The sequence below is a fragment of the Podarcis erhardii genome, assembly GCF_964252035.2.
Source record: "Podarcis erhardii genome assembly, chromosome: 14".
Taxonomy (NCBI): Eukaryota; Metazoa; Chordata; class Lepidosauria; order Squamata; family Lacertidae; genus Podarcis; species Podarcis erhardii.
Window position 1 is genome coordinate 31,227,052 of NC_138503.1, and position 27,304 is coordinate 31,254,355.

At 49.1% G+C, this 27,304-nt stretch overlaps 2 protein-coding genes across 11 annotated transcripts in view; one reads left to right on the plus strand and one right to left on the minus strand.

Moving 5' to 3' along the window:
- Positions 1-16,248, plus strand: part of CASKIN1 (CASK interacting protein 1) — a 114,361-nt gene extending 98,113 nt beyond the window's left edge. For all 5 annotated transcript variants that reach the window (XM_081840618.1, XM_081840619.1, XM_081840620.1 and 2 more), the window contains 7 exons: positions 1,816-1,910; positions 2,584-2,694; positions 3,512-3,613; positions 4,583-4,721; positions 6,084-8,213; positions 9,324-9,720; positions 10,772-16,248. In XM_081840618.1, coding sequence (XP_081696744.1) covers positions 1,816-1,910; positions 2,584-2,694; positions 3,512-3,613; positions 4,583-4,721; positions 6,084-8,213; positions 9,324-9,720; positions 10,772-10,868 — 3,071 coding nt within the window. In that variant the 3' untranslated portion in view covers positions 10,869-16,248. The remainder of the gene's footprint in view (positions 1-1,815; positions 1,911-2,583; positions 2,695-3,511; positions 3,614-4,582; positions 4,722-6,083; positions 8,214-9,323; positions 9,721-10,771) is intronic.
- A 925-nt stretch (positions 16,249-17,173) lies between these two features.
- TRAF7 (TNF receptor associated factor 7) overlaps positions 17,174-27,304 on the minus strand; it is a 34,508-nt gene continuing 24,377 nt past the window's right edge. For all 6 annotated transcript variants that reach the window (XM_081840648.1, XM_081840643.1, XM_081840644.1 and 3 more), the window contains 11 exons: positions 27,064-27,137; positions 25,428-25,476; positions 24,617-24,744; positions 23,038-23,120; positions 22,156-22,195; positions 21,894-22,010; positions 20,911-21,033; positions 20,665-20,784; positions 20,302-20,433; positions 19,147-19,266; positions 17,174-17,881 (listed from right to left, as the gene is read on the minus strand). In XM_081840648.1, coding sequence (XP_081696774.1) covers positions 17,867-17,881; positions 19,147-19,266; positions 20,302-20,433; positions 20,665-20,784; positions 20,911-21,033; positions 21,894-22,010; positions 22,156-22,195; positions 23,038-23,120; positions 24,617-24,744; positions 25,428-25,476; positions 27,064-27,137 — 1,001 coding nt within the window. In that variant the 3' untranslated portion in view covers positions 17,174-17,866. The remainder of the gene's footprint in view (positions 17,882-19,146; positions 19,267-20,301; positions 20,434-20,664; positions 20,785-20,910; positions 21,034-21,893; positions 22,011-22,155; positions 22,196-23,037; positions 23,121-24,616; positions 24,745-25,427; positions 25,477-27,063; positions 27,138-27,304) is intronic.

Here is a 27,304-nt window from a genome sequence, read left to right on the forward strand (position 1 = left end):
GTGAATCCGGCTTGGTGGCAGTGCGCCTTCAGAAGTGTGACTATGTTCCCAGTTGGGGAACGCGGACATGGGCAGATGGCGGTTTCCCCCCCTTTTAGCTCTGCCTGCTTCTCAAGGGTGATGTTGCACATGTCCCTTTTCAGGCAGGACTCAGGTGGGAATGCCGAGACGGTTGCATCCCGGGAGTGTGTTTGTCTGTGTGTGTGTGTCGCATTTTCAGGTTGATTTTTCCAAAGTGGAATAAGTTTCTCCTCAGCCTCGCTCTGCCACTCAAGTGTGGAGATTCAGCAGTCCGCTGAGCTCAAGGTGTGGCTCCAGGGAGGTTATCCACCATGAGAAAGGGTTGCTTATTATCGGCCAGGAGTTTCTGTGCACTCTGAAAGGGAAGATGCAGTTTCTGGAGTAGAGTCTGTCTTTTTATTTTTGGGGTGGGGGTCGTCAGGGCTAGCACCCGCCAAGAGACCCAGGCCGCCTACCTGTCTAGCCAAAGATCTCTCTTGGAGGCTTGGGGTGCCTTTTGCCCCCTTGATCCAGATGGATGGGCTGCATGCCTGCTGGCTGAAAGAGAGCGCCGATTCCTCGCTGGGGAGCTTCAAGGTCACCTTGGCTGCCATCTTGGACTGGTTCCACCCCTGCCCCGCTGTGGGGATGCAGGTGCCTGGCCTCTGCTTCTGGGACAGTGACTTAGCCTTTTGTTTCCAGCTCAGAATTTCTGGGGCTCCCTCTTTCTCTTTAGGTCAAAGGTGAGAAACCTCAGTGCGCCCCCCACTGCCCCCACCCCCTGGACTCCCTGCCTGGCCCTCCGAATTCTCCACAGGATCATTCCTGTCCTCACTCCCCAGGCCAAACCCTTCCCTCTCCCTGCTCCGTTTGCCTGGATGGGACATGTCATAGGGTTGTGGGAAGCTGCCTCTATACAGAGTCAGACCTTTGGCCCATCTAGCTTAGTATTGCCTGCACTGACTGGCAGGGGTTCTCCAGCATTTCAGGCAGGGAGGCTTTCCCCAGTCCTACCTGGAGATGCCGGGGATTTAACCTGGACCTTCTGCACTCAAAGCAGGCACTCTGGCACTGAGGTGTGGTCCTTTAAGGAATGCAGGAAGCGGTCTTTTACTGCCTCAGGCCATTGGTGCATCCAGCTCAGCGTTGGCGACACTGGCTGCCAGCAGCTCACTGTGCTTTAAGGCAGGGGGTTTTCTACGTGCAAATCAGGCTCCCTTCCGCTAAGCCATTTGTGCCATTATGCCTCCAAGTTTCCCATAGGCACCTGGTTGGCAAAGGTGAGAACAGCATGCTGGACCCCCATTGGCCTGATCCAACAGGCTCTTCTGATGTCATCCTTTCTGATAGGGAGGTGCCTGTGTTTGCGTAGATATAGATAGAAGCCTCTTGACTTTTGCATGGCAGGAATGCAGTCTACTGCACAAAATGAAAACACACATTTGTTGCTGCACCCACTTTTGCCTCTCCCACAGGGCCCCGAGGCTGAAAGATGCCCCCGTCCGTGATACTTGATGCATGGACAGCTGGACACCAAGCTTGCCGTTTGCTTTCATGGGAGCTCAAGGGCAATAAATGTCCTGTCTGGCATTCTTATGGCAGAGAGAGAGAGAGATGCAGCTGGGAGCCACTTTCAAATGTTGCTCAGAGGTTGACAAACCAGGGGCTCTTGATGAGGCCCACTGCTCTCCCAAGATCTGAAATGTGGTGGGCAACCTGGCGTCCTTGCACTTTGCTGCTGGCCTTTGTGTGAAGGGTCCCAGCGGGCCTCTCCGTAATGCTAATCCACCGCCTCCCTGCCTGCTTTTGTTCCAGGTTCTTCTCGGACGCATAGTTTGGGCACCTCATCCTACCCAGGGCAGCCTTACAGCGAGCAGCCAAAGAAAGTGGAGCCCATGTCAGAAGGGAAGGCAAGTCTGAGAAACTCACTGCTGGGGGCTGGAGTTGTGGTATTGATGGAATAGCGCAGGCATGTGGGAAAGTAGCTGGGACACTTCCTAGCAATAGTTTTGAGGAAAAGAGCAGTCCAGGCTTTCTAGGGACTCTTGTCCAGTAATTTGAATTCATTGGTTTGGGTTTTACCAGCACAAGGGCCCACGGCTCGCAAACACACACACCTGTGCTTGTAAAACTCCGAATCACAGAAATTGCAACGCGCTACACACAGGGAGCTGGTGGCGCGACTTCTTGTATATATAAAGAAAGAGAATGGCCCTGTTTATTTCAGGGGTCGCCAGATTTTCTGGGCCAGTGGAATTTTGATAAAGAGCCGCAGGCACCAGTCACAAAATGGCTGCCACAGGGGCGGGACACGCCACAAAATGGCTGCTGTGGGGCTGGCCCAGCGCGAAACAGGAAGCAAGCAGGAAGAGCAAATATTCTTCTGTGTACTGCGGATTTATGAGGGGAAATTTATTGAGACCTTTGCAAGCACCATTGGTTAATTGGTGGACACACCAGCACCCACCAGTGCTGCATTGGTTCATTTAAGCATCTAGCCCCCCTTTTTCAAGGGTTCAGGGTAGGAAATTTGCAAGTGGATTAAAAATAGCCGTGAATAATTGCTCATCTCCCTGCTGCCAGAGCTCAGAGGCTGTCTACCAGTGGCTATACAAGTTCCAGCTGCAGCTTTATGCCTCCAACTTCATCAATGCTGGGTATGACATCCCTACCATCAGCCGGATGACGCCAGAGGTGAGGGCTGGCAAAGAGGGAGGTGGGAGGGATCTGAGTTTGCCACACGGTGCAATGGCAGGCTCTCTTTCACACAAAGCTCTGGTGTTAGGAGCTGGCTAATTTTACAGGTGTGCAATGCATCCCTGCCAAGTAATTTTGTCTTCTATATGTTGCCTGGCAATGGATATTAAGCAACGTAACATATGCTGTGCATTCAATCAGCCTTCTCTCAACCTGGTGCCCTCCAGCTTTTTCTGCACAACAACAGCCCCAACTAGCGTGCCCAAAACATCTGGAGTGCACCAGGTTGGGGGAAGGCTGGTTTAGATGGTAATATATTTTAAAATATAAGAAGTATCAGTTGCACGGTGAAACAATCTTGGATTTCTTCCCTGGTTGCTTGTTCTTGCAAATGTGCCTTACACAGCAGGCCTACAGAATCTCTTCTATCAAGTTTTAGTTCCTTTCCAGCAACACTCTCTCTTTTATGTTAAATGGAAAACTGGGGGAAGACTGTGGGTGGGGGCAGCCAAAATGAGCCTCCTGTTGGCTGGCACCCAGAACACTTGTCTTAGGAGGGAGGAGACACTGCCACATTCTGTACGCAATTATGATGTTAACTTTGCTTTTGGTCTTTGCCTTCAGTCCACGAGCCATGTTTACCTAGCTGGGTGAGTGGACAACTTGGTCAGGTTCAAAGGAACCCTCAAGGCTTTGCCAGTGACCCTCCTGCCTTGATGAGTGATTCTTCGCGGTTCCCACTGATCCCTTTTGGGGGGTTCTGCTTGCTGCTTTTGCGGCACCTAGTAAGAAGTGGCTCTTCTGTTTGTTGTAGGACCTGACTGCCATTGGGGTCACGAAACCAGGACATAGGAAGAAGATCGCTTCAGAGATCAACAGCCTAAATATCCCTGAGTGGCTTCCAGAGTACAAGCCAGTAAGCTTTTTCTTTCTTGCACACAGAGTGGTCACCATCTCAGGCTCATTACCCTGAGGTGGCAACTCCCAGCCTACACCAACCAAGAGAAATTCCAGGGTGTCTCCTGCCACTTTTGGGTCCCCATGTTTGCTTCTGCACTCAGCCTCTCTTAAGTGCTGCTAAGGCACTGCTTTTCTGCAATCAGCTGGAACCAAAATTAAAATTCTGGTCCCATACATCACTTAATATAGCACTGTATTATTATCCAGCAGTTTCTTTCCTCATAGTTAGGATCCAGCTACAAGGTTGAAGCAGAAATCAGGAAAGAACCTTGAAACATTAATTAAAAGCTTCCCGTTTATAGTTTCTGCCTTTTTCCCCAGTTCAGTGTAATGTAATGTTACTAATAAATTATCTTCTGGGTTACCCTGAATGTTATACATGTTCTTGTTCCCATGGTGAGGAAGCACTGGGGAAAGAATCTTTAATCACAACTGGAACTGGTCTGTGACTGTAATAATAAAATTCATTCATTCAATCAATCAATCTTTAATCACTGGAGGAAGCCACTACTAAGGCCTCCATTTGCAGAAATAAAAACTGACAATAAGGGGCAATTAATACAGCTATTTAAGAGGGACTTTATTGTGAATTATTAAACCTGCCATCCTGTTCTTCAGAAAGCAATAAAAAGGGTGGAAGCTGCAATAAGAAAATGTTTAATTAAAGGTGCATAATCCTCAAAATGGCACAATAGAGCTTCAATAGACAGGCTGGCAATGATCTGGTAACAAGGTACCTTGGATACTCGATAAAACAGATTCCAAAGCATGGCAGCCCAAAGACCGAACTGTTACTGTGGAAACAACCCATGGATTCTGGGAGAAAACAAACTGCACCAAGGTTTGATTTCAGAGCTCTGGTGGTTTCAGTTACGATGTGATTCAGGGAGTGCTATTTACATACTTTGTCCTCTGTCCCCCCCAGGCTAACCTGGCTCTCTGGCTCTCCATGATTGGGCTGGCACAGTATTACAAGGTCCTGGTGGAAAATGGTTATGAGAACATTGACTTCATCACTGACATCACTTGGGAGGACCTGCAGGAGATCGGCATCACAAAGCTGGGTGAGAAAGGGCAGATTCCCAACCTGGTTCTGCCATGTCTCTCTCTCTCTCTGGGCATTTGGGGAGTGAAGGCACTGGGCAGGGGAGTGCAGCATGTCTTGTGATTTTGCATTTGTGCATCCTGGCCACCTACCTACATGCTTTGTTTGTGGGAAGGTGTGGGATTGGCAGGGAGGGTGGCTCAGATTGCCTGGGACATTGCTTTTGCAATGAGAATTTAGTCTGAGCATGGCAGGGATGTCCAGTTGAATGTGTGACACACCAAATCTACAAACTCTCTTACCTGCCCTTTAAAAAAGTCTTCTCTTTTGCCTTATTTAGAAGATGCCATTAAAAAGGAGGACAAATGGAGAAAATGACACAATAAGGATGTTACAGTGGCTGCATTCACACATTATTCTAAGTCATGGTTTGTTTTAACCATGGTTTGTTCACAGATAAGCAAACCAGCTACCTGGCTTGTGCTACCTGGCTTGTTCTCCCTCCTCCCCCCCCCCCCATGTTTGGGGTTTTTTCCTCAGCTGGTCTTGCCACTGCAGCTTGGTGAACATTTGGGGTGGGATGACCAAACAACAGTTAAGCAACACTACTGGATTTAGATGTGACACCAAACCATTGTTCAAGCAAGCCCTGTAGTTCACAAGCCCAACTACAAAGCATGCCTTCATATTGTGGCTTTGTTGCCAGAAAGAAAACCATGCTTAAGCCTGCTGTGTGAGGTTTGGCTGCTCAAACAGACCTTAATCAGGCTAACCAAACTATGGCTTAGAATTACATGCAAAAGAAGCAATTGTGTGTGGAGGGTAAAAGAGAAAGAAAAAAGACTGCAGCTAGACCCATGGACACAGGATCAGGGGTTTTTTTATGGCAGAGGGGGAGTTTGCCTTAAATACCAGGGAAGAGTTAAGTGGCCACATAAAGTTGTTGCTGCTGCTGATGGACAAGCCCAAGCCCAGGAAAAGGCCCCTATCCATCCATGGTGCATTTTGTAGCAAGAGTAAGAGAGATGCCCTCCAGCAGGCAAAAACAAGCTGATTCCTTAACTGGAGAAGGCTTGGCTCAATCCAGTTCATGAATGGTGGTACAAGGCTGGAAAAAAGCAACTTTGTTCCCTGGAGTAAATTATAAGGAATGTTATAAGGACTGAGCTGAGTATTTTCCTACCTGATGAAATAAAATAAAATATAGAATCGCAAAATCATAGAATTGTAGAGTTGGAAGTGTCCCGAAGGGTTATCTGGTCCAACCCTCTGCAATATGTCATTTTCCACTGTTGTGGTTTGCAGAGTCTCGGGATTTTGAACAGCCGACTGGGCTTTTTGTACAAAGAGACAGGCTCCCCTCTCCCCCATGTTCTTTCAGGCCATCAGAAGAAGCTGATGCTAGCAGTGAAGAAGCTGGCGGAGCTGCAGAAGGCCGAGTACGTGTCGGGGACGCTGAAGAAGAAAGGGGCGCCACAGTCTCAGGACTCAGTGGCCATAGAACCCCCTCAGCAGGAGGCAGCCGAGTGCCAGTCTCCCAAGATGAAGACCTTCCAGGACAGCGAGCTGAGCAACGAGCTGCAGGTGGCCATGACGGGCACCAGTGAGGAGGGGGGGACGGAAAAGCAGGTCAACCACGTGGGCCACTTTCGCGAAGGGGCGCCGCCCTTCCGGCATTCCTCCCGCCTCGTCCACGAGAACAGCCTGAGTGGGAGAGCGAAGCAGATTAGCAGCTCCCAGGAGCTGCTGGGAGACGGACCCAAAGCCACCAGCACCAGCATGTCCAAAAGCCAGGAGTTCCTGGCCGAGGACGGGAAGGAAGGCCCGGCCACCCTGCCCAAGGAGGTGCGGAGTCTCCGGCACGGACACAGCATCAAGAGAGCCAGCGTGCCGCCAGTTCCCGGAAAGCCCCGGCAATCGTTCCCCCCTTCTGCGGGCCATTACACTCCGCCGCAGACACCCACCAAGCCCCGCCCATCCTCACCACAGGCGCTTTCCGTGCCGCACGCCACAGCCAAGGTCAAGCCCACGCCACAGCTGCTGCCGCAGTCAGACCGCCCCATGTCTCCTCGCTCGCTGCCGCAGTCCCCCACGCACAGGGGCTTTGCTTACGTCATGCCGCAGCCCGTGGAGGGAGACGTCCACACGGCAGGCCCCTTGGTGCAGGCGGTGCCCGTGCTGCCTGTCTCGGTGCCCGTGCTGTGCCTGCCACCTCAAGCTACAGAGGGGGATGAAGAGGGAGGCCGGCCGAAGAAGAGGGCTCACAGCCTGAACCGCTACGCCATGTCAGACAGCGAGCAGGAACGGGACGAGCTTCTGGTGCCGGACGCTGTGCCTTACGCCACCGTGCAACGGCGAGTCGGGCGCAGCCACTCAGTGCGGGCACAGTCGGGTGGCGATAAGAACGTCAACCGCAGCCAGTCCTTTGCGGTGCGACCCAAGAAGAAGGGGCCTCCGCCTCCACCGCCCAAACGCTCCAGTTCGGCCATCTCCAGCACCAACATGACCGATGACTTCACCAAGGAAGGAGAAGAGGGCCTGGAACCGCCCCAGGAGCACCAGCAGAGGCGGGCAAGCGACTTTGGTGGCACAGTGGACACTGGCAGCGCTGGGAGTGTGAAGAGCATTGCTGCCATGTTGGAAATGTCGTCCATTGGTGGCGGCGGGAGAGGGCTTGTTCTGCAGAAGCCACCCGGAGCTGGTAAGGGTCCCGACGGCTACTACTTGCAACCCGGCGTCGCGGTGCACCCAGCCAGCCCAGAGCACTCCCGCGTTGCCACCGTCCTGGCCACTGTCAAGCACAAGGATGCCATTGGGCCGGATGGCGAAGTGGTGAACCGCCGGCGCACCATCAGCGGCCCCGTGACGGGGCTGGTTGCCGCAGCTCGCCGTGAGCGTTCCGACAGCATCAAGTCGGAAACGGGCAAAGATGGCGGCCCCGTGGAGCGGCTGCGGGTGGAGCACGGCGGAGGCTCCCCGCAGAACAGCTCTGGCGAGAACATTCCCTTTGCCGAGGAGGGCAACCTGACGATCAAGCAGCGGCCCCGGCAGATGGGGGTCGCCAAGGCTGAAGGTGGAGAGGGCTTGTCGCTGGCCCACCGGCACGGGGACCTCTCCAAGGTGGAGGCCAGTGCCACTCTCAAGAGGAGGATCCGTGCAAAGCAGAGCCAACAGGACAGCGTCAAGTTTATCCTGACCGAGTCGGACACGGTCAAGAGGCGGCCGAAGTCTAAAGACAAGGAGCATGAACTGGCGCCGCTGTCTATCTACCAGAACGGCACTGCCACCATCAAGCGCCGGCCGGCCTCCGAGATGAGCGGCGCCGAGGCCACAGCCCTCACTGATCAGCAGGAGAAATGTGACAATACCTCAGCCCAGCTCCCTCCGGAAGGCGAACCCAAGAGGCCCGTCAAGCCGCCGGTTTCGCCCAAGCCGGTCCTTCCCCAGAAAGTCTCTGGGCCTCCCACGCCCACTTCCAAAAAGGTCCCGATTCCTGGCCCCGGCAGTCCAGGTAGGTGTGCCCTGCCATGGGGGGGGGGGGGAGAAACCGTAACCTATCTTCTCCCTCAACAGGGAGCCTTCCTGACCCGCTCACCACTTCTCTGCTTCTTCCCATTGCCCTTTTCACTCCTGCCAAGCTTCTTTCAGTGGCTATGGTTGCGGTTGGTGTAACCATATTCTCATGGATGTCTGTGCCGAGGCAGGGAAGTTGCAGGTGTCTGGGGTCAGCAGGCTGGGATGGAGGGAGCTTGGTTTGAGGCTATCGTCTCTGGTGACTGAATGCAGGAGAGGATGCACAGTTTGGTTGTAAAGACAGAATATTAATGATGGAATAAGTTACTACTAGCCATAGTGGCTATACTCTGCTTCCAGCTGTCAGAGTGGGCAATCTTATGACTACCAGTTTATCGAAATCACATAACTGTAGCGTTGGAAAGGACCCCAAGGGCCACCTTCCCCAACTCCCTACAGTGCAGGAATCGGAACTGCAGAAGAGATGGCCATCTAACCTTGGAGAATCACAAGCAGGCAGAATGCTGTGGTACTCAGGTCCTGCTTATGGGCTCCCCTTTGGGGCACCTGGTTGGCCACTGTGAGAACAAGTTACTGGGCTAGATGGGACCCCTTTGGCCTGATCCAACTTCACAGCTCTTACATTCTTACAAGTTAACTGCTTCCTGCAGCCAATCAGAAGCCACGCTTTGGTTTCTGAACGTTTTGGAAGTCGAATGGACTTCCAGAACAGATTCCATTCAACTTCCAAGGTACAACTGTATGCTTCTGAATGCCAGTTGCCGGAGACTTGAAGGAGTAGGAACTGTTGCGCTCAGGTCCCGCTTTTGGGCTTCTCATCTCATAGGCATCTGCCCAGCCCCAGTGAGAAGAGGATGCTGGCCTGAATTGGCCTTTGGCTCTGATTATGTTCTTAAGCCCAGAAAGAGGTCAGAGTCCTCAGGACCCTGCCTTAGGGAGTCAGGGAGTTGTATCCAATGTTAGCGCTTACTCAGATTAAACTCATTGAAATTAATGGACGTTGACCCAAGTGTGTGGCAGCTGTGAAAAGGGCAAATTGCATGTAAGGAAGTGATGAAGAAGCAACTCTTTTTCTCTTCTCTCGCAGAGGTGAAGCGTGTCCACGGCACCCCACCGCCGCCCATCTCTCCTAAGCCCACACCACCCCCGACGGCGCCCAAGCCTAAGGTCCACGCTGCCCTGCAGTCAGCGAGTGCCAGTTCCACGCCTGCGCCGTCGCCTGCCAAGCAGCTGGCACCCACCATCAAGCCTTCGAGCACGCCTCCCTCACTGTGCTCCAGCCCGGCTAAGCCCTTGTCTCCCGGCGGGGCCCCCCCTCAGACAGTGCCAGTCAAGCCTCCCCGCTCTTCCATGGCTGGGCCGTCGGTGGAGATCGTCAGCACGGAGAGCGTGCACCAGAAGCTGGAGGAGACCAGTGCCTCCCTGGCTGCCGCTCTGCAAGCCGTGGAGGAAAAGATCAAGCAAGAGGATGGGCAAGCAGCAGAGTAAGGGCCTTTACCGGGCTGGGCGAGTGGGGAATGGTGGTGGTGATGGAGGGATGGGAGCAAAAGAAAAGTGAAGAGCCAGGGCATGTAAGAGAAAAAGGCTGCTGGAATAGAGGTACTAGGTGGGAGTCAGGGAAGGGTGGCTAGCTAGCCCTCCTGAGTGATCTACTTCCATTAAAGAGACTCAGAAAAAGCAGCTTTGATTTTCTTTCTTTGGTTTTTCTTTGGTATACTTCCCTGTACAGTGGTACCTCGGGTTAAGTACTTAATTCGTTCCGGAGGTCCGTTCTTAACCTGAAACTGTTCTTAACCTGAAGCACCACTTTAGCTAATGGGGCCTCCTGCTGCTGCCGCGCCACCAGCATGCGATTTCTGTTCTCATCCTGAAGCAAAGTTCTTAACCCGAGGTAATATTTCTGGGTTAGCGGAGTCTGTAACCTGAAGCGTATGTAACCTGAAGCGTATGTAACCCGAGGTACCACTGTATAGGGAAGTTTTTAATGTTTGATGTCTTACTGTGTTTTAATTTGTTGGAAGCTGCCCAGAGTGATTGGGGCAATCTAGTGAGAAGGGTGACATATGAATGAATGAATAATAATTATTATTATTATTTTAAGTGGATGGAGGGCAAGGTACTGTATGTTAATTGATCAATCCATGTGACATGACAGAAGTTTATAAAATGATGTATGGCATCGAAAAAATTGATAGAGAACAATTTTTCCTGTCTCTCTTACAACACTTTCTTTTGTCTCTCCTGAATCTCCCAACATTCAGTTTCACTGGATGTCTGTAAGTTCTAGACATCTAATGAAGATGAATGTTGGAAGATTCAGGAGAGACAAAAGGAAGTCCTTCGTCACAAAGCGCAGTTGTAACTTTAGAATTCGCTCTCACAGGGAGCAGTGATGGCCACCAAGTTTGTTAAGAGGATTGGACAAATTCATGGAGGAGAGGCCTATTGAAAGCTAGTAGGCGTGGGAGAATGTAGAAAGTTGTGCAGTGAGTTCCTTGTTCTCTCCTAACTCACGCCGGTGTCCTTTGCCCTCAGTTCTACCGCAGAATCCAAGAGCACAGTCAGCATTCTCGATGACATCGGCAGCATGTTCGACGACCTTGCGGACCAACTGGATGCCATGTTGGAATGAGAGCTGGGAAGCAATTGCAGCCAACCTCAGGATCTGCCATGGGCACAAGGGCACAATCATCTCCATGAAGATCTTCCCTTCCTCAACCTTCCATCTTTTGAGGTTTGCACAAAGATAAGGTTACCTCAGGATTGTGCTGAAACAAACCCAGATGCTTGGGGAAGGCTTTCTTGGGGCTTGGAGACCAGTTTTGTGGAAGCGGCAAAGAAAAGGAAAGAGCCGCCGCTCTTGCGCTGTTATTTTCCCCCTTCCTTCCTTAACACCTGTTTACTTTGGGGGAATACAAGGTGACTTCAATTCTCCTCCTAAGAATGAAGCAAAAAGCCGTATGCCTGGGGCAGGAGCTTCTGTTACCTGCAAGACGATCTTCAGGCAAATCTACTCCACTTGGTTAAATTTGAGTCTCCTCATTTAATTTGGAAAGTATTTCCTGCCCTCACCCCCTTCTCCCAACCAACCAATCCCCAGTCGCTACAGTCCCCCAGTGTGTTATCAAAATGTGGCACAAATAACTATGGAGTCTTCTCTGGTTCTTCATGTTTTCTGTTTGGGGTGGAATCTCGTCTTAGTGAAACTCTTCTTGCCTTCCGTGTTGGTATTGTTCCTTGACTGAGCACCGCTGTCCTCTCTCTCCTGTGCTGCTGTCTCGGTTCCTGTGCCCATCTGCCCTTATTGGGAAGCGCTGGAAAAGGCGGGGCAGGAGAATGCCCAAGGGAAGCCGTTGAGTCGAGGAGGCTTTCGGCTAGCTGCATGCTTCGTTTCTTTGTCCCGAAAGGTGTTTGTCTTCTCCTGGTGATAATGAAGCTGTGACTGTAAGAAGTTCTGTTCCGTTAAACGAGTCCCATTTGAGAAATAAGCTCCTTTTTCTTCTTCTTCTTCTTCTCCTGTTTGTTTGCCTTGAAAAAAAGTATTGTTCCTGGCAAGGGCCGCGCAAAAGCTTTGGTACATTTGCATGACTGATACAGTGTTGAAACATAAAAAGGGGAAATGGGGAAAAAGGAAAACAAAAAATCCTGGCCAAAAAAACCCTGTAAATATATCCCTGGTGGCTTCAGGAGCTGCCATAAATGAATATTTATTCCCGATTTTTTCTTTTTCTTAAGATATACATATATCTCTCTATCCTTAGGGCAGCTGGGGTTATGAGCATGAGAGACTTTGGTTGCGCTCTCTCACACTTCAAGGCACTTGTTTCCAAAGAGTTTGTTGTTGATTTAGACAATGCAGCCCTCCTTAAGTACTGTCTACAGTGGTTATTCCCGGGAGAAACAGGAAGTGGGGCAGAGTTAAGGAGGCAGTAAACAGACATGGGCAATATAATGTATTGATCTTGCAGAGCTTTTGGTGGAGAAACAGCAGCACTGAGCAGGGGCCAGTGGTAGTTTTGTAGTCTAGCAGGAGTTTGGTAAAAGAGGACTCCCCTGCCGCTTCCATTTCTGTTGTTCCAAATGCAATAACGGCTGCACCCCAACTATCCAAATTGGTTCTGCCAAGGCGAGTGAATTGCAATAGTTAGCTGGGATGTGATTTCAGCCTCTGACTCTCAACTTGTATCACAGTTGCAATTCTCAGCAGATTGTGGACACACAACAGCTTGTAGTGCTGAGGATGGTGGCTTGCTAGCTAAGAGAGGCCTGACATGAAGATGATGACCCCTGCAGAGGCAGCTCTGTTGGGCTTGCAGTGTTATGTGGTCTGAGCAAGTGCTGACAAGGGCAGTCTCCCAGGGAGCTCCACCCAAGGCGCAGCAACTATGAAAAATGCATCAGTGTCTGCACCACCTGTCTAGTGTCAACTCTTGCAATATCCTAACCAACCTGAGAGCTGTTGGGTGTTGGGAGAGAGGTACCACCAGCAGCAAGGCGAAGCTGTTCCACCAGTGCCCAACATTGTGTCTTGCTTGGTTCTTTTCTGGCTTAGGGCCCTTGCAAGGTTGAGGCTCTCAGCATTGTAGGAATTTATGGGGAAGAATCTCTCAACAGAAGGTTGGGTTCTAGGTGCCTCAAAGGCTGCAAGGTTATCTGGAAAGTTTGTAGCATGTAGACTGAATTGGTCGTGACCTCCCTGCAAGTCCCCTTGTTCTGCCGTTGGTTGCAGTGGGGATCTTTGTACATTGCAGGGAGTTAAGGAATGATAGCCAGTCTCTGAATGCTCAAAGCAGCATGGGAGTAGCAGAGCAGCTCCCTTTGGATTGGTCCACATCTGTTAACGCCTGGCACACAAGGTTCTTCTAATCTTCCCAGCCCGTGTCATTCTCAAAAAGAAGCACAATCTTGGAATCTCCAATAATGGATTATCCACTCTCCTGCTGCAATCTTTTGTTCTTAAAGCAGCAATGGAATACTCCTCTTCTTCCTTCCTGGGGCATTTCTTGGCAAGGTAAAACTGTCCCCTGTGAGAATCCAGTCTTATGTTAATCTTGATGGTTGGATACTTGAATCAATTACCAGTAGAGGAAACCAAGTGGTGGTGGTGGTAGCCTGGCAGGAAGTGGAGGTCATTTCAGAGTGTCGCAGCACCAAAGTTGACTAGCTTGTCATGCATTCTTTATGGTAGTGGGCAAGCATGAACCCGTGTTTTATTCTGTCCTGTTGGACTGAAAGCTATCTTGGCAGTGGACATTATTATGACTTAACTAAACCTTTTGGCAAGTATTTCAAGATTACTGGTTTGGCTGTGATGACTGGCCTGTAGTGTCTTCCATTGAAGGAGATTTTGGAGATCCTTGGAATGACATTCTGCCCAGACCCAATTGTTTTTAACAGTTGAAATGCATTTCCTGCTGCTGAGCCCTGGCTGCCTTTTAAGTGTCTGTGGCCTGCTGCATTTCCTCCTTCCTTTGTGGGCACTCTTCCTTTTAAAACCACCACAAGGACTACAGCCATTTTTCACCAAGACAAGTCCAAAAAGGGATCTCAAAAATCTGTATCTTCATTGCCACTTGCAGCAGAAGGCTGCAGCTTCAGTCTCGGTGCTGTATTCTCTGGGGGTTTTGTTTAACGTGCAGCGAGGTTTACATTTAGTTCATGTTGCCCCTATAAGTTTTTGGACTCTTTCGGTGGTTCAAACACCTAATTCTGTTCTGCTATCTTCCTCATTGCTGCTAACACTTGCACCATTGCCATATCTTTCTCTAAATGTTGCTCCCTTGTGTTCCATCTTGCCTTTGGATCCATAGCTGTATAAGCACCAGAAATCATCTGGCAGTGATGGAGAGAGAAAAGCTATCATTGGATCAGAGATTTTGGTTGCTGTGGGCCTTCAGGCTTCCTCTTAAGATAAGGAACCCCCTTCTGTTCACACCAAAAGCACTGGAACCCTTCTTCCTAAGCAAGTAATTACTCAGGGAATTGTTCTCCCTGCAGTTTTGAGGCCAAATGATGACATTATATGCCTTGGGCATGAAACTTTGTGAGCCTCTCAGGCTCTTCTTAGGTCCAAAGTCATCATTTTTTTATATCACCTCACCATTCACCCATTTCTAATGTTTAGTAACTGTCTGTGTCAGTCTCTCTCTCTCTCTCTCTCTCCTCTTTGTTCTCCTCTTTACTTGCAGCTCATTTCATTTTTAAAAAAATCTGTAAGAAAAGGGGGGCAGCGCCCCACCTTGGCTTGAGGAATGGTCCACTCGCGAATCTCAACCAATCAGGTCAGATCAACAACTCAGGAGAACCCCCTTTCAGCCGTCCTGCACCATGACTACTTTTCCAAGCAAGACCACCGAGCCTCTTAAACCCACTTGATTTTGATGCCTGTGCTTTTGCTACATAGGGCCAGTGTAGTGACAGGCTGAAAAAAAAGCAGAGTTGGGTTCTGTTGTTGAGTTTATTATTGCTTTGGTAGAGGGTCTCTCCTCCTCTTGCAACAGCCATGTTTATGAATGTTCTTACATGTGAAAACAAAAGCAAAAGAATTTTCTGTCCCCTTTGGCGTGTGATAAAGGGATGAGAAAAATAAGCTATATAAAAGAAGTATTAATTTATTGGAAAGAAATTATTTAAGAATGGATTTCCCACCCACCCCCAGAGATAATTAACAAAAAAAATGAAAGGACTTTAATATATATTAAAAAGATTTTAAAATATTATCAACTGTATATTAAACAGTTTTAAGAGATAAAATTGAAAGAACTGGAGTTTAGCTTGACTATTAGACTTATAATAAGCTGTGTGTCTTGTGGTGACATCATTTAAGAGTAGCACAATGTTTTTTAAAAAGGTACAGTTTATCTTGTTTCAAAGTGTGCAAAAATATTACGTTTCTGTTATATGGGATTTTTTGGTTGCCATGTTTATTTTTACAGTTTTAAACAAAAATCAAAGGATGTGCCTTGTTTTCAGAATTTTTGTTAAATCTCATCTCTCAGCGTGTTCTTTTCTGTACGGCAGTTTCTGTTTTTAAGTTGGGGTGTGTGTGTGAGCAGCCACATGTGTGTATATGCGTGTGCGTGTTTAAATGCATGTGTGTGGAAGTAGGTAATGTATGCACAGCTGTATATCATTGTACAAATGGGAGTCAATCCAGTTTTGGTTTTTTTAGAACTGGCTTTTTTTTTTTTTTTTTTGGTCTGGAACATCATAACCTATGGTTCCCTGGCACTGTGGGTATTTTTTGTTTGTTTGTTTCTGTTTCTTTGAAATCCAGATGTCTATGTCTGAGTGGTGACACTCGTTTCTTTTCTCAAGCACAGATAGCTCTGTCTTTGCTGATCTCCAAAATGTGTCTGGCACAACTTTGAAATTTCTTACATTAAAATAAATAAAAAATAAATAAAACGACAACATGAAGATACTGTTGTAAAAAAAAATTTAAAAGAAAGAAAATGTATCTTAAAAAAAGAAAAGAAAGAATATTCCAAGATTCTAATGCTGGATATATACATATTATATATATTATATATATATTATATATATTTTTATTATTAAGTTATGGAAACTGTATTGTATTTTTCCCATTTCTGTCAAAGCTATGCATCTCGCTGCCAGCCTCCTTTCCTTGCTTCTTGCATCCCCACCTGTATTATGATAATATTTGATGGCTTTTGTGGTGCTGTAAAAAATATTTGCTCCTATTTAAAAAAAAAAGGAAAAAAGGAAAAAAATAGAAGTTGTCTGGGTACAAATACTTAAGAACATGGGAAAGATGCCCTCCTCGCTTGCCATGACTATACATAACATGACGTTAACACTAATAATATTTTTTATTGGGAAACGACCTCCAAAGGCAGTTTTCCATGAGGTGCTAAACCGCTGGGTGCATGCAAGGACGCTATGGTGCTGAGCGATCGGCTCATGCTGCAATTTTACAATAGACAGGTAGGCGGCGCTGTGGATGCACTGATGGCCATCAGTGCTTAATAAATGTCCAAATTGTCTGGTCCTGTGAAACTCTTGTTTTGGCTGCAGCCTAAGGAGGGAAGGGGGGAAAGTCTGAACTGTACTTAACTGGGAATAGATGCTGAGTGCCAGTCACACAGGTGGGTCTTGGCGATTTAGACGCTTGGTAGCCCTATCTAGTGGAACAAAGCACGAAAGTCTTTAGCAGTCTGCAGAGCTAGCCTCTTTCACATTGTGCCGTCATTGCAGGGGTTTCGGATCCCTCCCAACTTCGCAGTTCTGTGATTCACACATTTGATGGTGAAAAGGGGGGAGGGAGGGAGGAGACAGTAAGCCTCTGTCAGCATTCCAGCCTTTCTGCTTTTCTCACCTTGCTGAGGCCAGATTTTCCCTGCTTCTATGCACCCACAAAGTTCAACAAACTGGTGCTTGGGAGGAAGGGAAGCGGATGGGCACCTGTTTTCATTTCATTTCCACAGTCAACACCCACCTACAAACATATTAAAGCACCAACTTTAACAACAGCCACTTCTGATTTCCAAAAGTGGGACCAAATCAGCACCTAAGATATCCTCCCTGGGGCAGCACATAGTCTGCAAAGATACGGAGATAAGAGGTTTCATTTTGGCTCTTGCATCAACACAAGTGTTTCTTGACAAGGGCGAAAGTGCACATTCCCTTGGCTATTACTAAAGCATTCCACCTTTGACAGCTGGTGGCATGATGTACACCTTCAAAGAAGCAAATCCAAGTCTTCTGCCATTTCTCTGCAATACTTGTGTGGGGAAACAAAATTGTCAAATTCACTAGCTAGGAGGAGCAGAAGTACCCGCAGGTAGGTGGGCTAGTAAACTTTGAAATCGCTTGTCTTTGATCCCGAGCTGGGGCTGCAAGGTAGGTTAACTATCAAAGAGACGTTACACTCCTTTTGCTAAGATGCTCCAAGCTGGTCAATAACTCATGCTGGCCTAAAACAATGGTCCATTTTTATTGTCAAGGAAGAAATAATCCAAATCTATATCACAATCTTAAAAACAGTAGAAAATGTCAGTAAAAACACAACAGTGGGCTCTCCCTGTTTTTGTTTTAAACCATTGGGGGCTTGGTGCCGTTATGACATGATGCTGTGAATGGATGGCCTTGCGGTACCTGATGCGAGGGATGGAAATCTTTGAGACATAAAAATCGTACCTGGTTACATGAGGGGGAAACTGGTCTTTATCATTGGCGGTGGGCACAAATGAAAGAGCTTAGCAGATACATTTAAATGCCAGAAGAGAGAGGGGTCTTCTCCCTGTCACCCCCAATCCTTGGCTCTGGCACTGCTGTTGGCAAAGGTGCATTGTGGGTGTTCACACCTGGATCATCGATCTAATCCCACTTCAGCCAAACGCTGCTGTCTTGAGGCTGCAGTGCCCTACTTGTTCCATCAGAAACGGTGCCTCTGTGATGTGGTCTTGCGAGCTTTATCTCCAAACAGCCCTGCTTGGGACAGGGCCTGCTGCGTCAGGGGTGGCAGTGCTGAGGTACGTGGGCTGTGAAGCTCACTCACGGCTGGAGTGCACAGTGGGAGGGGCGTCGGAGTGCAAGGAAGCAGGACGACATGTGTGAGCCGGAGGATTATTTGGTAGTCTGCCGTCCACAAGCAGGCAGTGGCACCCACTAGCATGTCCAAACCTGCGGCAAGAAGAAAAGTCAGTAGGGCCTGCGCAAGAGAGGGCCAGACAATACTTGCCCCACAAGGTGAGAGACCCCACAGGGGTTCAAACCAGAAGATCTACCAGTGAGGTCCACACAACTTGTGACCCATCCATTTCACCTCTGCACACCAGCCATATCTGCCCCGACGTATGCATGACAACTGCAAGAGTTTTTGCACTGCCAAGTAGGCAGAAGGTTGATCAATCACCAGCTTATGAGAATAAACCATTCCGGGACTCTGCAACAACTCATGGAAGGCTGCTCTCTGAAAATGTGCTGCTTCCATGAAGTTGCCAACTCAAGAGAAATCTGCTGCAGAAATCTTGCCCTTAAATGTCTTCCCCCAACCTAGGGGCCTCCAGATGTTTTGGGCTACAACTCTCGTGAGCCCCAGTAAGCACAGCGATGATGGGAGTTGTAGTCCCAAGCATCTGGGGGGGCACCAGATTGACAAAGGCTGCCTTAAAGGTACACATCATATGGGTAAGAGCTTGGAGCGAGGGTCCTACGAGGTTACAGAGGGAAAGGGACAGCCAGGACTTGGGCCCTTAGCAAAATTCACACACACACCCTTAATAATCAGAGATACAACCTAACTAAGCAAATAACAAATCAGATGATCCGGTTGGGCTAGTGCTGAGAAATGAGCAAAAGAGCGCAAACTGCTTGGGGATTGGGTGGTCCAGGCAGTCTACCCCAACTCATGGGTCATGGGGAAGGGGCATGCTAGACCAGCCTCTTCTAATCTAGTCTCTTCCAGATGTTTTAGGGCATAACTCCTCTCAGCCACAGGCCAGCACAGACAGGCTGTGCTAGACTATCAGAACTCCAAGGAGACGGGATTCAGCAGTACACTGTTGCTGCAGCAAGCTCTTTACCCTGCAAACCACAGCAGACAGATAGGCACCCGGAATACCTTGATCCAAGTTTTTCCCCTGCTCAATCAGATAAGAAACAGAAAAAGCCCTCTCACTCTGGCCAATAACTTTCTACATTTGCCTATACTAGAAGGAAGGTGCTCTGCAACAGGCCACTGGCTCACATTCATGGACCCACACCACCTTTAATGCCACATGCATATTTGCAGTATAAGGAACTCTGGTGTGAAGGCGCTGGTGGGTTCAGGGAGTAGCAGTGCTCCAACAGCTAAACCTGCTCAACAACCTGCCTGCCTAATGGGGCGTGATGCTGTTCCCTCCTGCTCAACGCTGTGCACACCCCTGAACACATCAGCAACCTACCTTAACCGTGCTGTCAACAGCACCAGAAAACAGGCGACCCCGAGAGACAGCCAGTGCTGTGACGCTGCCCTGGTGGCGTAGCAGAGTCTGAGTGCAGATCATGTTATCCATGCTCCATACCTGGGCAAAGAACACAAGCTATTATCAAGAATGAAGTGCTTCAAAAATGCTCCGAGCTAGCACCATCAGGCTCTGTCCCAACCCACTCCCTCCTATAATAAATAATAAAATAATAATAATAATAATAATAATAATAATAATAATAATAATTTATTTATATCCCGCCCATCTGGCTTGGTTTCCCCAGCCACTCTGGGTGGCTTCCAACAAAACACTAAAATACAATAACCTATTAAACATTAAAAGCTTCCCTAAACAGGGCTGCCTTCAGATGTCTTATAAAAGTTTGGTAGTTATTTTTCTCTTTGACATCTGGTGGGAGGGCGTTCCATAGGGCGGGTGCCACTACCGAGAAGGCCCTCTGGATTTTTGAAGCGCACTTAAATTCAGGCCATGAGAACCAAAACAGACTACTGTACTCTGCAAGCACATCTGCAGTGTACGGACATAAGAAGAGCCTGCTGGATCAGACCTGTGGCCCATCTAGCCCAGCATCCTGTTCTTGCAGTGGCTAACCAGATACCTGTGGTAAACCCACAAGCAGGATTCAAGCAAAAGAGCCCTCTCCCCTATTCAGAAGCATTGCTGCCTCCAATTGTGGAGGCAGAGCATAGCCATCCTGGCTAAGAGCCTTATACTCCATGAATTTGTATACCCCTCTTTTCAAGCCATCTACGTTTGTGGCCATCACTGCCTCCTCTGGGAACAAGTGCCATAGTTTACCTATGTGCTGTGAGAAGGAGTTATCTCTCTGTTGTGACCCTGGTGAAAGGGCTGGGATTTCCCTATTGCCAATCATACCATGGAGACACTGCTTGGACACCAATAGCCATACTGCCTCTCCCACTCTTCCACCCCTGAATTTTGGTTTAACCTGGTTTAACCTGATTAACCCACTCCCCTCACTATTCAAATGTTACCAATAATAATAATAATAATAATAATAATAATAATAATAATAATAATAATAGCCAGCCTCTGTTTCCTCCCCAAAGCGATATATCCCTCTGCCCTATCTAGCAGTGCCTCACTTACCCGCAATGACCGGTCATAGGAAGCGCTGAAGACTTTGGTTTGGTCTGGCGTGGAGATGACCGCCAGGGCATACACGGTGCCCACGTGTCCCGTCAGGGTACGCACCTGCTCTTTGGACTCAATGTCCCACACCTGGAATCGGGAGGAAGCGAGGACCTAGGATTACCTTCCAAACCTGCATGGACACAGCAAAGCTCTCCCGCTGCCAGAGCTTTCGTTCTGCCAGTGTTGGCTTGCCAAGCACCACAAAGGGATGGATGAGGCCACAGTGTGTGTGTGGGGGGGGGTCCCACCACCCACCTGTGTAGAATGCAAAACCCCAGCACCTTTGCACCCCTGACTCCAAGCCTCCGCCACCCTTACGTGAATGAGATTCTCATAGGTGCCGCAGACAATGTGGTGGTTGGTGACAGCGATAGAGTAGACGCTCCCACCCGACGTCTGCAGGACATGTACACACTCCAAGTTCCGAATGTCCCAGATCTAGGGCAGAAAAAGATGGGAGGGAAGATTGATGTGCTTGGGTTGAAAAGAAAAATGGCAGCAGCCAATGATGCACATATTGGGGGGGATGGAATGGGTGGGTGAGGAATCTGGGAGTGCACATACCTTGATCGTTTGGTAGGAGCCACTGTAGAGGTGATTCTGGGATGCCACCAGCGCACGGACCCAGTGGTTAAGGCCCGTCAACTCCTTCTTCAGCTTCAGCTCAGTGCCCACGATGTCCCAGACCTGGAGACCAGAAGGACAGGCAGAATCGTACCTTTGAGCAGAAGGTTGGTTTTTAGTCTCTGTTCGTCTGCCCACCCTCCCACCACATCTCCATAGATCAGTCTATGGACAGGCTACAGCATAGCATCTCACAAGTTACACTGCAAATAGCGCTCTCTCTTGTGTGTCTGAGAGAGAGAGAAAGCAAGAAGAGAGGGACTGAGAGTTCACAGAATGGCCTGGGGGCACCATCCCTCAGTCTAACCTACTTCACAGGGTTTCTGTGGGGTTAAAGGGTGGTGGGAGAGAACCACGTACATCTCTCTTAGCAGAAGTGTGGGATACACAGTGGTACCTTGGAAGCATACAGTTGTACCTTGGAAGTTGAACGGAATCCATTCCGGAAGTCCTTCCGACTTCCAAAACGTTCGGAAACCAAAGCGCGGCTTCTGGTTGGCTGCAGAAAGCTCCTACAGCCAACTGGAAGCTGCAGAAGCCTTGTCGGACATTAGGGTTCCAAAATAAGTTGAATACTCACTTCTGGTTTTCGATCATTTGGGAGCCGTTTGAGATCCAAGGTACGACTGTAAATATATTATAATACATAAGAAGTGGGAATCTCTCTGTTGGTTAAGCACAGATTTTGTGAGTGGTAAAGTCGAATGGGGCAAGGGAAATTAGTACAGCCTGCTAGATGAGGGAATTGGGTAACTGGAGGAGGAATCAGCAACAGTGCAGAGAGATTTTTTTAAATAAAAAGTCAGAATTGAGAAGTGGAGGATGAGGGTTGAGGAAAGGTGGCCTGGAAGCCAGGAGAGGAAAAAGAAGAAGGGATGGTCTGGGGGCCTTCTTTGGCTGGAGGACCCAATCCTAAATGGTACCTTGATGGCTTTTAGGGAGCCACTGAAAAGCATGTTGTGTGACGAGACCAGCGTGCAGACAGGGTTGTCATGGGCCCGGATAGTGTTAACTTTCTGCAAGGTTTGAATATCCCAGACCTGCAAAGATTACAAAAAGGCAGGGCATGTAAAATTCTTCCTGGCCATGCCCTCCACAGCACTGAGAGGAAGAGCTTTTTCCACAGACTCCCCCTCCACCCTCAATAAAGCAAGAGCCAGGCCCTTCCCAGACTTGGATACTTACAATGATGGTGCAGTCAGCAGAGCCACTGTACAGCTTATTCCTGGGCAAAAGAGAAACAAAGACCTTCAGGGAGTGCTAAGACAACCGTCCGAAGAAGAGAAAACACAGCTGGTTTGGCTTGGGTGCTTGTGGTGAGCAACAACCACTTCCAAGCAATCAGGCAGGGTAGGTTTGCTCAAGAGAGACAGAGAGCTGTTGGTTATCTACAGGCTGCTAGTGATGTGATTGATAAAGGCAAGTGTGGGTAGGTAAGTCTGTAAAATCTTGTGGACTACTAACTTTGATGATGTTATTGGCAAGCCTACGCTAAGAGGCATAGGACTCCCCTCGAGCACAGAATAAAATGCCCAATGCAAATGATCAGCTGGAAATTTTATGTTCTAGAAGATGCTTAACTTTCATAATAAAAAATAAGCACCTTTCTAGCACTCATGGCTGTGAAAACATGCAGGAAAGTGGCTGCTGAAGCCTCAGAAGTGAGAGAGGGGATGATGAGGATTTCCAGAGATCAGGGGTTGGAGCTGCCCTGCATAGCTTATGAACACCCCCCCCCAATAGCAAAACCAGAATTATGGAAAGTAACAAAAAATGTGTAATGCGGCTCTATTGGAACAATTCATACAGAATCCAGTCTTTCTTGGAGAATTTTAATCTACACAGCCCTGAATAAAGGGAGATGGATTTGACTGAAGGAAATGTCCAGAGTTACCACTGGAAGCTCAGTTCGCCCAACTGAATAACTGGAGCAGCAGCAAATGCCGTGTTACGAGAGCCCTTGTAAAACCTCTTGGCAATCAGGAAAATATTGGGTTTGAGAACAACTCCTATTTGGATTCAGCACACAAGCAGCACAGAAAAGAAAGAGTGGCCGCTCTGACTCACCCTTGGATGCAGAGAGCCAGGACTATCCCATCGTGGCCTTCCAAGGTTTTTTGGCACTTGTATGTGGTACAGGTATCCCACACCTAACAGGAAACAGAAGGGGGGAGTCATGTGACTGGGCTCCGGAGCAACCAGGAACCAGGGCAGGAAGTCAGCCGATATGCCACAGCTGGGAAGGCAGGAAGCAGGTTGCCTGTCATCTGAGCACCTGCTTTCCCGACTTTCAGGCCAAGATAAGCCAGTCCAGGAAAGTCAGTGAATAGGCAGGTTTTCCTAGGGAGCCAGAAACAGAGAAATGCAATCCCTAGCAGTTCTCTTTGTGACAGATATTTGGCAGGGAGCAGGGAGCCCAAGGGCAGGGCAGAAGAAATGGGTGGTTTTGTTGTCATGCCCTTCCTTGGTTCATACTCAGAAGGCTTTGCAAGTGCACGTCCACTGAGAAGTAATTCCAGAAGGAGAGGATTAGAGCACATAGCTGCTCTGAGAAGTGACCAACCCTCCCTTCCAAGTCCTTGCTTGGATCTAAACGTGTACCCCATGGGTAGGCAAACTAAGGCCCAGGGGCCAGATCTGGTCCAATCACCTTCTAAATCCGGCCCGTCAATGGTCTGGGAATCAGAGTGTTTTTACATGAGTAGAATGTGTCCTTTTATTTAAAATGCATCTCTGGGTTATTTGTGGGGCATAGGAATTTGTTCCTTTCTTCTTCTTTTTTCAAAATATACTGACCCCCCCCCCCAAGGTCTGAGGGGCAGTGCACCGGCCCCCTGCTGAAAAAGTTTGCTGACCCCTGGCGTACCCTGTTAAAATGACATGGCTCACTAGAGACCTGCAGTATCCTTTCCCCTCCTAAGAGCCAGGACTCCACACTTGGAAGCTTGTTTCAAATTCAGGCAAACTTTCCATTTTTAGTAGTTTATGACAAATATGAAGCGGAAACTGAGAAAATGGGGCTGATTAAAGTCATGTAGTATTCAATGAATATTAGTTCCCCACCCCAACCCCTCTTTTTCTCAGCTCTTTTAATGGATACAAGTGTTTTATGTCTGCTTGGCACTGTGGAGGACTGGAGGAGTAATAATTTTCAGAATACATAATAATTTTCATCTGTTTACTATACAGAGGTACCTCGGTTTACGAACTTAATCCATTCCAGAAGACCATTCTTAAACTGAAACCGTTCTTAAACCGAGGCGCGCTTTCCCTAATGACGCCTCCAGCTGCTGGTGCCCTTCCACCGTTCGGATTCCATTCTTAGACCGAGGTAAAGTTTGCAAACCGGGACACTACTTCCAGTTTTGCGGAGTTCGTAAACCGAATAGTTGATAAACAGGGCTGTTATTAAACCGAGGTACCATTGTAATGTTAAAGGTTACTTCAGTTTTCAGTCTTTTGCCTGCTCCTCATAAACAAGGGAGGTGCTCAGTTCCTTAATTCTACAGCTTGTTGCAAATGACCACCTGAGGAATAGCAACATGCAAACTTTTTTTAAAAAAAAACCCCACTAAGACTGCCTCAACCTTGCAGACTGGAGGTTCCTTGTGGCTTCAGTGCAGGCTCAGAAACAAGCAGCTCTTACCTTAATCGTCTTGTCTGAAGAGCCACTGAAGAGCAAGTCCCCTATGGAGTAGACACACAGGCACCAGACAGGGCCCTGGTGACCAACAAAAGTGCCTTTGCACTTGAAGATCTGCTGGGGATCGTATGCTGCAGGGGGAGAGGAAGAAGAAGGCAATACCAGCAGCATGAGAGCAGGACCCCTGCCAAGGATCAATGTCCTCTTAGGAAGCACTGACTTACACACCTGAAGCTGCCACTGCTTTCTATAGGCAGAACCCCCTGAACTGCTTTTTGGGGAGGGTGCTGAGAAGCTATTCCTACATAAGAACAGGGCTGCAGGATCAGACCATGGTGGGTCTATCCCGCCCAGCAGCCCTCTTATAACAATGACTGTTGCACTATCAACATACAACTATTGCTTCAGTGGAAACCAAATATTGTGTTTCCTTTGGTGTTCTTTAAAGCTAGTGTATGGTTGCATATGGACAACCAGTGTTTGTTCAAACTGCTCCACCATGAGCCTGAGGTTTTGCTCCATTTCCAGGCCTCCCTGGAAAACTTTTGTAAAATTGGAAGCCTGGCATAATCTTACTCCGATCTAAGATGGTCCAATTAAACCTACTAATATGTCCTTACATTTGCAACCTACCCTTGCCCTCATTAAATGGGAGGCGGTTTTCAGGGCATCTGCACAGTTTGGAATCAAGCGAGCAAACCAACCAACCAACCAACCAACCAACCAACCAACCAACCAACCAACGAAAAACCTCAAAATCCAGAAACAAAGAAATTCTGCCAGTGCTTGGGGAAAGAAAGAACAGGGTACTCACAGCCCAAGATTCCCATGTTCAGCCGGGCATTGATGTGGGACAGCTCATCCTAAAACAGCAAGTTAAGGCAGGTTAGAGCCAGAGCAGCCATAATCACATGAGAGCGGAAATGTCTGGGACGCCATCACTCTCAAGGGGTGAGGCCATCCAATGGTAAGATAGCAAGATGATACATTTGAGGTTGACAAACTTTAGCTGGCCTTACGGACCACCAAAAATTTGTCATTGCTAGGACTCCCATTCCCCCAAGGGGTACAGGGTTCTTCCAAACTTCATCCTATGTCTCAAACAGAGCAGGGGAGGGTGTTGTTGGAGTTGGGAAAGGAGCCAGAAAATAAACCTGTGCAACTAACACAGTGTTTCCCAACCTTTTTTGGGCAAAGGCACACTTGTTTCATGAAAAAAATCTCGAGGCACACCACCATTACAGCCCCGTGACGTCAGCGCGCAGCGTCACGCCGGGAGGGACGCACGAAAGTGTAAGTTTCAATTTTTTCCCCTCCCCCTTGCCTTCCTTCTGTGCCAACCGCCAAAAAGCCAAGAAAAAAGCCAAGACTTTAGGGCAGCAGGTCGACACGGAAGAAGCTCCTACCTAAGGACAGGTGCGACGGCCGTGTCCTCTTCTGCCACACTTGGCAGCCCTGCCTCACGGTCGTGACTCCCACCCTGATTTCTCCCCGCAGGTCGAGCGGCACAGGCAGCCCAATGTGTCCAGCCCAGACACAAGCCCCGCTTCCCCACTCTAGATCCTGAATGCGACCAAGTGCTCTGGACTCCCGAGCAGGGTGGGAAAGAGGACTCGCATCTGGTAGCCTCCGGGCTCCTCGCCTGCTCGAGGGATGGCATTGCAGGCAAGCTGCCGGCCGTCGCCATCGCCGCCCCCTCATGCGAGTGGACCTGCCCGGAGTGGTGGGCCGGGGGAGGCTCGCTCTCTGTGGGGATGTGGCCCGCACGCGCGGCCCCGCTTCCTCCTGCCCAGGGCTGAGCTCCTTACCCGCGATCTCGGTCTCGCGCACGCGGATCCCACTTATTCCGAAGCTCGCGCCACTAGCCGGGGCTCTCACACCGTGCCAGGGCGAGGCGGCGCGGCCCACTGACGTCATCGCGGCTCGCCGCCGCCCTCGACTTCCCTGTTCCCTCCCCTCCCTCGGGTCGCCGTGGTTACCGAGGACTGCAAGCTGCTCGGGCGAGCGTGGGGCATTAAGTGGGAGAAGGAAAATTAAAATTAAAACTCGCCCGAAGGCCGCCTCTCCGGATATCTTTCGAATTTTTTAATTTTTCCCGCGGCACACCAGGCAACGGCTCGCGGCACACTAGTGTGCCGCGGAACACCGGTTGGGAAACACTGAACTAACAATCAACCTGAAGGGAAGGGAAGAGCATCTTGTTTTGTCTCAGTGCACCAGAGGTGCTCAAAGCTCAGCTCGACACAAGCTGCATCAGCTGGAGAGATGTCACTTTACTCTGCCTCTTAACAGCCACTCTGAGAGCCCCGGGGGCAGAGGCAAGCCCACAGAGCTCCTCACCTCCCTCTTCAGACCCAGGCAGGAGGCAGAACTGCATGGGGCTCCTCTGCCTCTATGCCCAAGGGGCACTCTGAGCTTGGAGACTCTGCATTACAAGCAGCAATGCTCACGTTCAGCATGGAAGCGTCTCTCCGGAACTCCATCAGGTCCTCACTCAGCTTGCTCTGGTTCTCGTCCAGGACATCTAGAGAGTGACAAAATTGGGAGAAAATAGCTTGTAATTTCTAAATGCAAATTTAGGTGTAGGTGTGTGGGTGCGTGTGCACACACACATATATTAAAATTTTGCTTAATATTTCCAACTGTACAGGCCACCCCAACCCCACAATCCCAGTCCTTTTAAGTCTTACT